This window comes from Glycine soja, chromosome 2, assembly GCF_004193775.1.
Source record: "Glycine soja cultivar W05 chromosome 2, ASM419377v2, whole genome shotgun sequence".
In the NCBI taxonomy this organism is placed as follows: domain Eukaryota; kingdom Viridiplantae; phylum Streptophyta; class Magnoliopsida; order Fabales; family Fabaceae; genus Glycine; species Glycine soja.
In genome coordinates this window covers 13792576-13806292 of record NC_041003.1, presented here as the reverse complement: position 1 = coordinate 13806292, position 13717 = coordinate 13792576, and the positions used below count along the sequence as shown (strand labels likewise).

The following is a 13717-nucleotide window of genomic DNA, read 5'->3' as shown; positions in this document are numbered from 1 at the left end:
TTTGGTCATTTATCTTTTTGGTAAAATTTGTTTTGATTTTTCTATCTTTTAAAAATTTCATTTTTATCTTTTATTTTTGCAACCTAACTCAATTTATCCTTCAGCTAGTTTGTCACAAACATAATTAGTATTTTAAATTTTAAAATAATTAATTTTAGCATAGCAATGATAAAAAATCATCATGATATTTGAATTAATTATTTTGGTTGTTTTATTAAAGTAATTAATTTTTGGATATATTTGTTTATTTTATTAATGCTTCAATTATCATTTGAGACCCTTGTTGCCGCGTCTAATTTAATTTTTTTTGCTAGATTTATTTATTAAATCCTTTAATTAATACTACTAGTAGTATTTGACACTAAGTTCGAAAAGGATAGAGTAAAAATTAAATTCTTGAACTGATTTTAATATTTGGCACTAAATTTGAAAAAGGATAAAGTAAAGATTGCATTGAAGAGGGGGGAAAAACAGAAAGAAGACGAGGGGAAAAGGGTAGGAAAAGACGAAAAAGTAGAAGGTAGAAATATATTCTCCTTTGTTTTGTTTTTTCCAATTTAAAACCATCGTTCCTATTCATCCTACAGTTTCGTGGTTGCGTGCCTATCGTATGGAGCTTTTTTATGGTTCGTCGTCGTCGCCGTCGCCGTCGCCGCCACCACCCCAAAACATCTCCTCTGTTTTCTCTGCCTGATTCTCACCGCAAACCCTAATTTCGCGCCCAATTCAATTATTCATTCATTCAACCAAACCATGTTTCAATGGCGGAACTTTGCGAAATCAGCGGAGGCCACGTTCTCGCGGTGGGCCCTCAAGAGGGTTTGCAAGTTCTTCCTCAAGAAGAAACTGGGCCAGTTCATCCTAGGCGAAATCGACCTCGACCAGCTCGACGTTCAACTCTCGCAGGGCACTATTCAGCTCTCCGATCTCGCGCTCAACGTCGACTTCGTCAACTCAAAGGTTCTATTTTTTTTTTCTTTCTGTTCCTCAATTTTGGGAAAATTCCTAGGACTAGGCATTGGTGGTGTTAATATTGATGATTTGAGTGAGGTATGTATGCATGCATAGGTTGATAGTAATGAAAGAAAAAAGGTGTTGGGATGTGAATGATGGAATTAAAGTAGGCAATATTGTGTTATCAATGCCCAAGGAGGCGGTCCACGACTAAACTTAAGTTAGTTGATAAAATTCTTATCGTTGATCGTGTATGCGTGTATGTATGGTTAAGGTTAGGATGTAAAGTCATGTGGGCTTGTGTAACTTCAAATTTTGGTCAGCTAGGTGAGAGATTGAATTTTCAAGTTTGGTTCTTTTTGTTGATAAATATAAGATTTGGTGAGTTGGGTCTTAGGGGGGCTCGCCAGGGTCAAGGCAGGCTTCGTGGATCAAAGAGTGGTTTCCTGATAGTGCTGTCACTTGATATGCTCCTCACGCATGTCATAAGGACTAAGAACCCGTTTGGATAAATAACTTAATTAAGGTCTTATTAATAGTTACTTATATAAAAGTACTTATGTATGAGTTTGTTTTTATATTTGAAGGGGAAATAGGGTTAAATTGTTTTTATACAATCTATAAGCTGCTTTAGCTATCCTAGAGAACTTATTGAAATAAGTTGAAAATAGCTTATGGACATATCATAAGCTATTGTCATAAGTTTTCCCAAACACATACACAGGTGCTTGTTTTATATGTTAAGTCAAAATAAGTTGTGCATAAGCTCTTCCAAATAGAGCCTAAGTACATCAAATAGTGCTAGTTGTAGGAATAGTGTGAATTCTTCATGTAGGGTCGGAAGTTTCATCACAATGTAAACTCTAAGATTATTTTATAGAATTGGAAGGTTTTCTCAGCTGAAAACCATCAAGAGTAATTGTTTTATTTTTTATGTAGGGTTGGAAGTTTTATCACAATGAAAACTTAAGATTATTTTTATAGAATTGGAAGGTGTTCTCAGAGTAATTGTTTTATTTTTTTCATTAGCTTATTGCTTTCCTCTGCTAATGTTTAACAGTTTGGCAAGACATCATCCTTAATGGTTAAAGAAGGTTCAATTGGCTACCTGTTGATTAAAATGCCTTGGAGTGGTAAAGGTTGTGAGGTTGAAGTGAATGGACTTGAAATAGTAGTTTCTCCATGCACAGATAAAATGTCAACTAGTGAAGGTGAAACTTGTGGCTTGGATGATAGTGACAATCAACACCTCAAAAGCTCAATGAGGACTGAGCATGAAGTATTAGATGATGCTCAGAAGTCAACTTCAATGGATGTTCATGAAGGTGTTAAAACTATTGCAAAGATGATAAAGTGGTTGCTCACAAGCTTCCATGTTACAATAACAAATATAATTGTTGCATTTGATCCATCCTTAGATAATGAAGAAAATAAAACACATTGTCGTCATTCCTTAGTTCTTCAGATTTCTGAAATACAATGTGGAACTAGTCTGTCTGAAGATGCCAATTCAAATGTTGATGTCCTTGGTATAAGCCGGCTAACAAACTTTGTAAAATTTCGTGGAGCAGTTATTGAGCTTCTCAAAATAGATAATGAAGATGTATACTTTCAACATGAATCAGGAGCAGGATGTGGTGAACCTGTTTTGGGGTCAAATATAGCAACATGTCCAATCATGACTGGGAACCAAGGTGGATTTAGTGGAAATATTAAATTAAGTATTCCTTGGAAAAATGGTTCTTTGGACGTTTGCAAGGTGGATGCTGATGTTTGTGTTGATCCCATAGTGTTAAAGTTTCAACCTAGCACTATTAGATGGCTATTGCAGTCATGGGAAACTCTTAAGAATCTGAATAAGGGTGGAAAAGGTTGCACAAATCACAACTCAAGAGGATCTGCCCAATTGAATTCTACATTGTTCTGTCATTCATCAACTTCAGTTTCTATTACCAATGCTCCCAGTGAGATGATGACTGCTAATGGTAGTTTGACAGCTGATTACACTTCTTTAACCCAACCTGAAACCCTTGCTGAAGATTTACTTCCTGCGGCTCATCTTATATCCAATTGGGTGCCATTGTCTACTCATATAAATCCTAAAGATGGTATTCAAGAACCTGATTTTGGGGCAAGGTAGGTCCTTCTTTTTCTCCTTTTAAATGTTATCATTGTTAGAGAAGCATTTAATTGAAATAAATTGCTATTGGCAGTCTCTCTGGAGACCTTGACAGATCACAATTCTGAAAATCTTATTGAGTTTGGCCAATTCACTTCACCTGACAATCTAATAATTAAAATTTTCCCTTTTGCTCCATGTTGTTGAATAGTAAAATTTCCTATGCTACTTTCTGATTAAAATTGATCTTCCCCTCCCAAAGAGAAAAAGAAACACTCAATTTGAAAACTTTGAAAATTTTCTAGTTTACTGGATGTATGTGTTACAGATGAGTCTAAAAACTTTAACATGGTAGTATAAATTAATTTGTGTTCACTGTATTATCAATGAAACTTTATGATTACTCTCAGGTAAACTTTATAATTTGTGTATGTTGTGCAATTTTACTTAATGTACGCAATGTTAACACATATCATTTCCTTAGGATAGCTATTATGTACATTATAGCTAAATCAACTATGTATTATTAGCAGTTTATAGGTCTTCCCTACATTTATTGACTCTGAATCTGTTGATATGTTATGGAAATTCCTGCAGTGTGGACCAGTTTTTTGAATGTTTTGATGGAATGAGAAATTCTCAATCAGCTTTAGGGAGCAGTGGAATGTGGAATTGGACATATTCAGTTTATAGTGCTATTACTGCTGCATCCAGCCTTGCTTCTGGATCTTTGCATATTCCATCTGGTACTTGACTTCTCAAAGCTATTATTTTTAGTTGTTAATTTGTTATGGAAACTTTATATCTTGTGTTTAGTTCAAACTTTATATGTACTGTTCACTCTTGCATAGTGCATCTTTTCATGTCTGTATACAGGGAGACTACTTTTTCTAATGTTTGTGCTGAACAAATAAGCATACAAAATATATACTGTTTCCTTTTGATTGTTTGTCTGTTACTAATGTTGTTTATGATATTAATAAACAGAACAGCAACATATGGAAACCAATCTCAGGGCTACTTTTGCTGGAATATCTGTTGTTTTGTCCTTCTGCGTTGATGAACAGAATAATTTTTCTGACCCTGAAATCGGTCACAAGGTTGGATTACAAATTGATTATCTTGGTGCAGAGTGCAATGACATTGTTATTGCTTTGCAGGTAAATTTTGCTTCTATGCTTTCTCCCAAACCCCCTTGCATTCTCTTTACCCATGGCTTCATGCTTGCATTGTGATGCCTATCTACCTATATCTACTTTCTCATACTTGTTTTTGAATAAATTCCTCCACTCTAACTCTAAATGCATTGTAAACCCATTAGGTATGCCCTCAAGGTATGACTCTTAATGGAAAGGTGAAGCATGTAGAAGTTGCTAATTTCTTGAACATTGGAATTGATGCTAAAAATCAAAGTGCTTTGGTTCAACACCTACAAGCTAAGGTCCTTGATGCTCTCCCTTCATCTACCTCTTACAATGTAGATTCACATTCATTAATTGGGCCAGTTGCAACAGATTTTCCATTTGGAAATAATGATTGCTTGTTGAAAGTTACATTGTTCAGAACTTTTGGTGTCACAAATTGCAAATGTTCAACGCAATCAAGTTCATCAGATGGTTGTCAGAAAGGGATGACATCATTCTCACTGAACTTGCCCCCATTTATTTTCTGGGTAATCTTTTCAGTAATAAATGTTCTCTTGAATCTCATAAAGGAAGTTGAAAAATCACTTGAAATGCATAATAAAGTAAAGGAAATTCTGTCTGAAGTCTCAGATTATAAGTGTGGATCATCTCAGAGTGATATGAAGGAAGGTTCTGGTCCCTGTGTGACATCTTTCTCCACAACAGAATGCTTGCATGGTGATATATCAATTTCTAATGCAAGAGTGATACTGTGTTTTCCTTTTGGAAGGGATAGGGATCATAAAAATTCATTTTCCTGGGAACAGTTCATTGCTCTTGATTTTACTTCATTGTCACCTTTGAACAAGGGTTGCACTCCAGATTATAGTCAAACTTCAAATGCAAGTTCGAAGAAAAGGTTTCCTTCAGTAGCTGCTCAATCTTTTCAATTGAGTTTCTATGATCTTGACATCTACTTGATCACATCAAGTAATGAGAATGGTAGAATCACTTCCTATGATGTGCAGAATGAGAAATTTTCTGCTAGCTGCTTCTTTTCTATTTTTCATAGAAGTGGATGTTTCTCTGTTGTTCGTGTTGTTTGGCAGGGGGGTCAAGTGACTGGTCCTTGGATTGCTAAGAAAGCCAGATTATTTGCCAATTCAGAGCAAACAAGGGGCAAAGATGATATTGGAGGAAGGGGGTATGAGTTTGCATCTGCATCAACAGTGAAAGATATGGAAGATTGGAAATCTCAAACTCAACAAGAGATGATTCTAAGCTCATCATTTCTCATGCATGTCCATCTATCTCAAGTTGTGATTAATGTGAATGATTCAAAATATAAAGGCATACATCACATTCTACATCAGATGCTGAATGCATTGGCATGTGTGACTTCTAAGGAAGCCAATATTGAGAAGGAATCTTCTGTCTCACAATCATCAGTATTTTTGGAATGTGATTCTCTAGAAATTCTTATTAGTAGGGATACATCTGCGAGTATCAAAAGTTCAATCAAGAGTGAAATTCCTGGAATGTGGAATCAATTCAGGCTGAAGGTTCAAAAGTTTGAGTTGCTGTCTGTCACTAATACTGGTGGTGTTAAGGCTGTGAGTTTTTTCCGATTAACTCATGGTGAAGGCAAGTTGTGGGGGTTTGTCACCGGAGTTCCTGATCATGAGTTTCTTCTGATTACTTGTAGCAACTCCTCTGTGAAGCGAGGTGATGGAGGAGGTTCTAATGCATTATCTTCTAAATGTGCTGGTTCCGATGTCATTTGTCTCTCTGACCCAGAGATTTCCCATAGTATTACATCTGTAACTGTCAGTTGTGGTACGGTTTTAGCTGTAGGTGGTCGTTTGGATTGGTTTGATGCAATATTATCCTTTTTCAGCTTGTCTGCTTCTAATACCAAAGATGCAGGTGATACTAGTATGCCAAAGAAGGAACAGAATATCTCTTACACGACTTATTTTGTTCTCTGCTTGATTGATATTGCTTTGAGCTATGAGCCTTATATGAAGAATCTTGTAGTTCAGAGTGAACTTAATTCAGAGTCTGGCTGTTCTTCTATCAAAAAAGATACGAGTGAACAATGCGTTTCATGTTTGTTGGCTGCATCCAGCTTAACTCTTTCAAATTCATCTTCGAAAGATACAGTTGGAAGTGTTTTCCAAATCAGAGTGCATGACCTGGGGCTTCTTCTTCATTTAATGTCAGAACTGAATTCTTTGTCTGGCATTTATAGTGTTGAACATCTTCAAAAGACTGGTTACTTTAAAGTTGCTCAGGAGGCTTTTATGGAGGCTATTTTGAAAACAAACTGTGCTAGTGGTCTTCTTTGGGAACTGGAATTATCTAAATCTCACCTTTCTGTGGAAACTTGCTACGATACAACTGCTACTCTGATTCGTTTGGCTGCTCAACTTCAGCAATTATTTGCACCTGATGTGGAGGAATCTATTGTGCATTTGCAGAATAGGTGGGATAATGTTCAACAGGCACAGCAAAGGAATGAATTTAAAAATGAAAATAAGAATCTCAGATTTGATTCGATGTCTGCAACTTCTAAACAGTACTCCGCTCAAACATTTTCAACCGATGGATCTAGTATAGCTGGCTTGATGGATGAAATATGTGAAGATGCATTTCAGGTAAATAACAATAATGCGCACCAATCTTATCCTTTTGAATCAGGGTTTTGCATGCCACTTGATGGAAGCTTAATTGAGGTTGGTCAGATGAATTTGGATGAGCCTGAAGTTCTCTCTCATGAATTGACTTTGACTGAGTCAGTGTCTGTGATAGGACCAGAAGGTAGTCACACTTCATATCTGCAAGAAGGTTGCTTTCCAGAGATTATAGAAAGCTATTGTTTGTCTGACTTACGCCCTCTGTCGGAGCTATCTTTAGGTATACATTCTGATGAGCTTTCTAGACACAAACTGAGGAATGTGGAACATAGAGAGATTGAAAGAGGAAGTGGTGGATGGTATGGAGGCACCTCTCTAAAAGTATTAGAAAACCACATTTCAGAGGAAAGCAAACAAGCTGGACCATTAAAGGTTGTAGATCATCATGGCATGCTTTCATCTGATGGTAGTTCATCATATGGTGAGACTTGTGGACGTGTAATTCTTAAGAAAATTGATATAAGATGGAGAATGTATGGGGGTTCTGACTGGCTTGACTCAGAGAAAAGTGGACCGCATTCTGGGAGAGACACATCCGTTTGCTTGGAACTTGCATTGTCTGGGATGAAATTTCAGTATGATGTATTTCCAGTTGGTGGGCTACGTGTATCTAAGATGTCTGTCTCTGTTCAAGATTTTTTTCTGTATGACAGAAGCCAAGATGCACCTTGGAAACTGGTAATTTTGAAAGTTTAGTTGCTTTAAATTACACGGCTTTACATCAAACATCTTTAAACTTACAAGTTCTAGATTTTGATATTTCTGTTTTTGAATTGAAAGGTATTAGGATATTATCACTCAAAAGGCCATCCTAGGGAATCTTATTCGAGAGCATTTAAATTGGACTTGGAGGCAGTGAGACCAGATCCTCTTACTCCCCTTGAGGAGTACAGGTAAAGCGATATAATACCATTGGTGATGGTATAATCTATCCCTTTGCAAACCTTATCATTAGTTGTGACTGAAAATAGGCAGACTGGTTTGGGAATTGCTTCAACTTTCTTCAAGTAGTTGTAGTCCTTATAGCTAGGCAACTAAGTCTTTTTGGCTAAAATATAGTATCATGGTGATGACTTGTGATTGCCAGGTTCCTCATAGTTTTACATGGCAGTTACATTGTTAATTACAATTTTCGTGGCTATCTATTTATTTATGTTGTTATATACATGGAGATATTAGATATCCTGGTCTTTCTTCAGAACTAAAGTTCAGTTGATGACAGCATTCCCTAAAACTTTTAAAATAATATATAGGAAAAATGAAGTATGACGTTCCTCATACATTACATGCTTTTCTTTCTTCTTTTCAGGTTAAATGTTGCTATTTTACCTATGCTGTTACACCTACATCAAAGCCAGCTTGATTTTCTTGTTAATTTCTTTGGGAGAAAAAACACATTGAAGGATCAGTTTCCTAATAGTTGTCAAGATTTGGAGGGTTCAAAATCATTGCCTGAGACGACTCAGAAAAATAAAGATCTTGCATTTCATTCAATTGCACCAGAGGCACTGCTTCCCTATTTCCAGGTAAGTTGTGTTCTATAATGATTAACTTTATAATTTCTTGTTTTGTTATATTTTTGGACTGTACAGTGTTCTGTACTGCAACATGATGTAAAGAAATATGGAAAACCCAATTATTATACCAATCAATCCAGTTTCTACACTTAGCTGAAGAAGTGTTATATTCAATTGAAATGTTGCTCCCATCTATATCGTAATTGTGTTTTGGTGAGAATTAAGTTGAAGAAACACTTGCGATCTAATACTCACCTTAAACTCTATTTAAGGCATGTTAATTTGATAAGCTTTTCATCTAGCTGGTCATATTAATATATTCATATTTTAACTTTGGTTTCAGAAGCTAGATATATGGCCTATTAATGTTCGGGTGGATTACAGTCCCAATCGTGTAGATCTAGCAGCATTAAGTCATGGAAAGTATGTAGAACTTGTAAATCTTGTCCCTTGGAAGGTAAAATTTTCTCTTCAACTTTCGATTTAATTTCTTTCTTATTGTTGATTAAGTTTAGATAAAAAAATGAGTCCATCCCAGCTTTATAGGCCCGGGTTGTACTTTGCTTTCTTACTTTTGTTTTCTAAATTACCCATATTATCACCTGATGGCTCAGTGTTGTAAAGAGTATAACATCAATTTTTGCTATTTTATTGGGGTGAGTATAAGTGGCAGATAGGTATTGTTTTTTACAAGTAATTTACAGGACAACTCTGTTTCCTTATATTTGTCCATATCAAAACATTGTTTAAATAAACCATTCTCTTTTAAACTGATCTTGTTGTGCATGTCTACTCAGATATAAGGATTTTATATGCTGTCGCATCGGCACTCCTGGTTGTGTACTCTGAAAATCATATAACTAGCATTGCTGACCCTTTTTATTTCCAATAATGTGAAAATAAATCATTTGTTGCTAAAGGTTATTAGAGTATACTTACTCCACCAAGTGTTTTTACTTTGTGTATTTTGTTTTCTATTATCTTTGAGCTGTCAGTTAACTGATAGTTAGTTATAGCTCTAACTAGAGTTAGTTTGTAAGCTGGCTGATTCATCTCTTTTCCTCATGTGGACTTGGTTGAGGGGATGGGAAAGGGACTTCAAGGTTCCTTTCCAGTGTTGGTCTTCAGCAATGCCTCTAGTCTTTATTTAATTAATGTTTTCACTGTAGGGCAGGGTTGGGGCATGTTGTTTGTTGTTTGTTTTTGTTCCTGCTCGTATAGGATCCCTTCCCTTTATATCTTGTAGTACCTCTGGTACTTCTTATTATTAATATAAATTATCTTTGCATTTCAAAAAAAAAAAGTTTGTAACAAACAGGGCTAGTTTACAGTTAGACTTCAAGTCTCTCTATATATAGAGATGACTCTATTCTTTGTAACTTGCTTTTTCATTTTTCTGATCAATGAGAAACCAGAGTTTCTCAAACTCTATTAAAGGTGAAGCATAAATATAAAAATTGGTTCTTGGGAGTTGGAACATGTTAATTGAATTCTATGATAATATGTTTGTATGTTGTCCCAGGGGGTTGAGCTTAACCTGAAACATGTTCATGCTTCTGGCATCTATGGTTGGGCCAGTGTTTGTGAAACTACTGTAGGGGAGTGGTTGGAAGATATATCTCAAAATCAGGTCTGCTAACTTGGTTTATATTCCTTGGAGATGTCAGGATTACTTTTTAGCTCTCTTCATATATAATTTTCAATTTGTAGATTCATAAAATACTGCGGGGGCTTCCTACAGTACGGTCATTGATTGCAGTTGGGGCTGGTGCTGCTAAGCTGGTTTCATCACCAGTACAGAGCTACAAAAAGGAGCGGAGAGTGCTCAAGGGTGTGCAGAGAGGTAGGTTAGATTGATAGATATTTCTCTGCTGTTTTACCTGTATAATTTGGCTATGTACCAGCTAATAAAAAGTAAGCTACAGCAGTAGAACTTTATCAAAATATTTATGTGAGATATCTGTTGGTAATGTAACATTTTCGAAATTCAGTCCCAAGAACCACACCATAAAAGCTAGCTGCTGTAGTTGGAGAGCCCAAAGTTTTAAAAAACCCCACACTAAAATCCATAGTTCCAATGTGGGACTCCAATCTCACATCTTGCAATCGGATCCTAACATCCCATCACACTTTGCAGCCCCAAAGCCCATGTGGTCTGGTTGTGTACTGGCCATTTGACTATAATCCCAAGTGAACACAGCAATGCCTGGTGTCACCACCTGTGCTGCTCGATTGCAATTGAGAGACATGGTGAACTCTGGTACCAATTGATAATAAACTTGGGAGAACCATACCACAAGCTAACCATTGTAGTTGGAGGGCCCAAGGCCTTATGAATCCCATACTAGAAACCATACATTTAATGTGGGACTCAAGGCCTATACCTTGCAATTGGATCCTAACAACACTTAAGTCTGATTGACAATATCCTAATTTGATAGTCTTAGCAGATCACTTACTTCCTGATGAAACTGTTATCTTCATTTGTGTACGACAGACTTCTGTTATCACTGAATCTAATTTGATATTCTTAGGGATTAATTGATTCTTTCGAGTTTGTTGTTTAACTATGGCTAATTTACATATTTGTTATTTATTTATAAAATTGTGGTGGACATTTTTAAATTGCAGAAGGATTTCCTAATTGCTTAGGTTATATCAAAAACAGGTTTTGATTTACATTTTAAGAAGTTTAAAGTTTGAGTTTTTTTTTTTATTATTAAGATAATAAGTGGTTACCAAACCACTCTTTACACATTGTTAACTAGTTGATTGGTTGTTGCTAAACTATAAATATTTTTACTTAAGAATCCCTTCTATTCTTAAATAATATTCCGCAAAATACCCTCTAAATGTCTGCTTTGGGGTTGCAGGGCATGTTAGGCCCTATATTGACTGGTACAGAAGCTTTTCATTCGTAAATTAGTAGTTTCTAGTTGTGACAACTCATACAAATTCATTTTTGTGGTTCCTTTTGTTGGCACTTCTGAAGCTTCCATTACTAAATTCAGTTTTTTAAATCCTTTTGAATGATTATAGAATTGTTTGCGTTATTTTCTGGACCACTAAATTCTAATGTTAATTTGCTCTACTCTGGATTGGTTTATATTCTAATGTTTAAAAATAGGTACGATGGCATTTCTTCGAAGCATTTCTCTTGAAGCTGTTGGACTTGGAGTTCATCTAGCTGCTGGAGCCCATGACATTCTGCTCCAAGCAGAAATTCTTGCAAGCATACCCTCTCCAGTTCCTCTGCCTGTAAAAGACAAATCGAAAACAGATGTTCGATCTAATCAACCTAAAGATGCTCAAGAAGGAATTCAACAGGTGAAATGTCAAAGATATTGAGAATGATATGTTGCTTTATGTCAACTTCTTAAACATGTGTTACTGTTACATGAAAGGACAGAAAAAAAGCATGCCCTCTGTAAATAAACACAATCTAATCTGGATAAATTGCTTGCATCACATAATGTATGCTTAGATTAATTACTCATTCCCTTGTAAATAAGGAACATGGATGCTTGGACGATAACAGAAGTTCATTTTGTTCTGTAATTTTTTCCTTGACTATGTTAAGGTTATTTTTCTTGATTTTACAGGCTTATGAGAGTCTTAGTGATGGCTTGGGAAAATCTGCTGCCGTGTTAGTTCAGAACCCCTTGAAAAAATTCCAGCGAGGTTCAGGTGCAGGACCTGCCTTGGCTGCTGCTGTTCGAGCAGTTCCTGCTGCTGCCATAGCCCCTGCTTCGGCTTGTGCAAGTGCTGTACACTATGCTCTTCTTGGATTCAGAAATAGGTCTGTGATAAAGCTCACTTGATTTTAAATGATTCTTTTCTCAGTCAGCAATTTCTTGCTCACCAACTTCTTCTTTCCAAAACTAGATATAACCAGTGTTTTTCTCCCTCCCCCTTTTCAGCCTTGATCCCGAACGTAAAAAGGAGTCTATGGAGAAATATTGTCCAACACAACCCTGGGAAGAAGACTGATTAATGGTGCCATTGGTGAGATATTACTGTGTTTGTACTAAAATGACATTAGAATTTTAAGATTTTGTTTTTAACTCTGCAGATTATTATGTGAGGATTGAATAGTTGATTCTCTTGCTTCCCTGACCAAGCAGATTCAGAAGAGCTTTTTTTTTTAATTTGCTGGGCAGTCTCCCGCGTATCATGTGAGTTAGGCCTCCTTTGTTAATAGAAGATAAGAAAAAATATTGAAGTTAATTGCATATAAAAGAATCTTTGGCTTATTAATTTTGAATGTCATCTCGTAATGATTTGATAGGTGCTATCAAACTAACATTTATGCTTTTCTCATTAAAATGGATGAGATACCTTTTGACAATAACAATTGATTCCTGAACTTTGTTTTTGGAAATAGTACTTTTAGGTAATAGAATCGTCTGAGCATCTGTGACTTCTCTGTCTTATGCATAATAGTGTTATCTGTGTCTCGTTTCCCACTTCTGAATATGTGCTTTGGCTGCAGATGTACAGCAACAGAACCAGTCAGCTGATTCTTTTCTACCAGATTCAGAGTAACTGTAAATATGGGTGGTGCTTGTTAATCATATTCTTATTCAAACGGATGTCATTGTAAGTATGATGACCCCATTGGTGTAGTTAGATGTACATAATATAATATCATTCTTTGAAAACCTTGATATTCTTGTATATTGTCTTTATTTGTTGTAAATAGTGTATCGTGCTTAATACTCAGCAATGTCCAATCTTTTAATTTTACTGTGTTCAGTACCAGAACTGTTGATAATATAGTTCTCTCAATGATGTGGTAACTATATGTTGCCAATGATTGCTGGGAATGTTTTTCCCATGTAATAACAGTAAATAAATACTTATTTATTGATAATTTCTGATTAATGTAAATTAATTGATTTTTTTACCGTGAATATTTTATGCTGGATAGGTACACTATGAGTATCAGATTTCTATTATTTCTTGTTGGCTCCTGACGATACTAGAAGGCCTCAATTGAACTTTGGTTTCAAATTCCTTACAACGAAAATCATGTTTTTGCTAGAGAGGCGTGTACTGAAGGAGTCCTTTGGTGAACTTATTCTTTGTTTGGAAGTGTGATATTAGTAAGACAGGATACTGATTTATTTATATGGTGTGTAAGTGCGGATTTGGCTTCTGAAGCATATGTTTGAAAGTCAAGTTATAAAGGAAAATTGGGGGAGGATGATAAGTTTTTCATTTTTAATAAGTATTCTCTAGTTGATTTCTAAAATAAAAGAAGTAAACTGATAAATTAGAAAAAAAAAACGTTTTATTCTTAATTTA

At 35.7% G+C, this 13717-nt stretch overlaps 1 protein-coding gene across 6 annotated transcripts; it reads left to right on the top strand.

Moving 5' to 3' along the window:
• The first annotated feature begins 501 nt into the window (after window positions 1-501).
• Window positions 502-13637, top strand: LOC114388639 (autophagy-related protein 2-like). 6 transcript variants are annotated; one of them, XM_028349276.1, is made up of 16 exons: window positions 502-960; window positions 2015-3090; window positions 3671-3819; window positions 4061-4233; window positions 4395-7571; window positions 7674-7786; window positions 8203-8419; window positions 8754-8867; window positions 9933-10040; window positions 10121-10253; window positions 11538-11737; window positions 12013-12209; window positions 12331-12406; window positions 12483-12585; window positions 12903-13009; window positions 13341-13637. In XM_028349276.1, the coding sequence occupies exons 1-13, from the start codon at window positions 754-756 to the stop codon at window positions 12398-12400; spliced, it is 5934 nt and encodes a 1977-aa protein (XP_028205077.1). In that variant the 5' UTR covers window positions 502-753; the 3' UTR covers window positions 12401-12406; window positions 12483-12585; window positions 12903-13009; window positions 13341-13637. The 6 variants fall into 6 exon arrangements, with proteins under 6 accessions (XP_028205077.1, XP_028205069.1, XP_028205055.1 ...); XM_028349268.1 differs by having other exon boundaries at window positions 12331-12415; window positions 12535-12585; XM_028349254.1 differs by having other exon boundaries at window positions 12331-12415.
• Window positions 13638-13717: the final 80 nt, after the last annotated feature.

Bases quoted from the DNA above. Each gene is read 5' to 3' on its own strand.
- LOC114388639 (XM_028349276.1), top strand. From the start codon at position 754: ATGTTTCAATGGCGGAACTTTGCGAAATCAGCGGAGGCCACGTTCTCG. The intron at 7,572-7,673 runs GTAATTTTGAAA...TTGAATTGAAAG, and splicing joins AAGATGCACCTTGGAAACTG to GTATTAGGATATTATCACTC. The intron at 8,420-8,753 runs GTAAGTTGTGTT...CTTTGGTTTCAG, and splicing joins CACTGCTTCCCTATTTCCAG to AAGCTAGATATATGGCCTAT.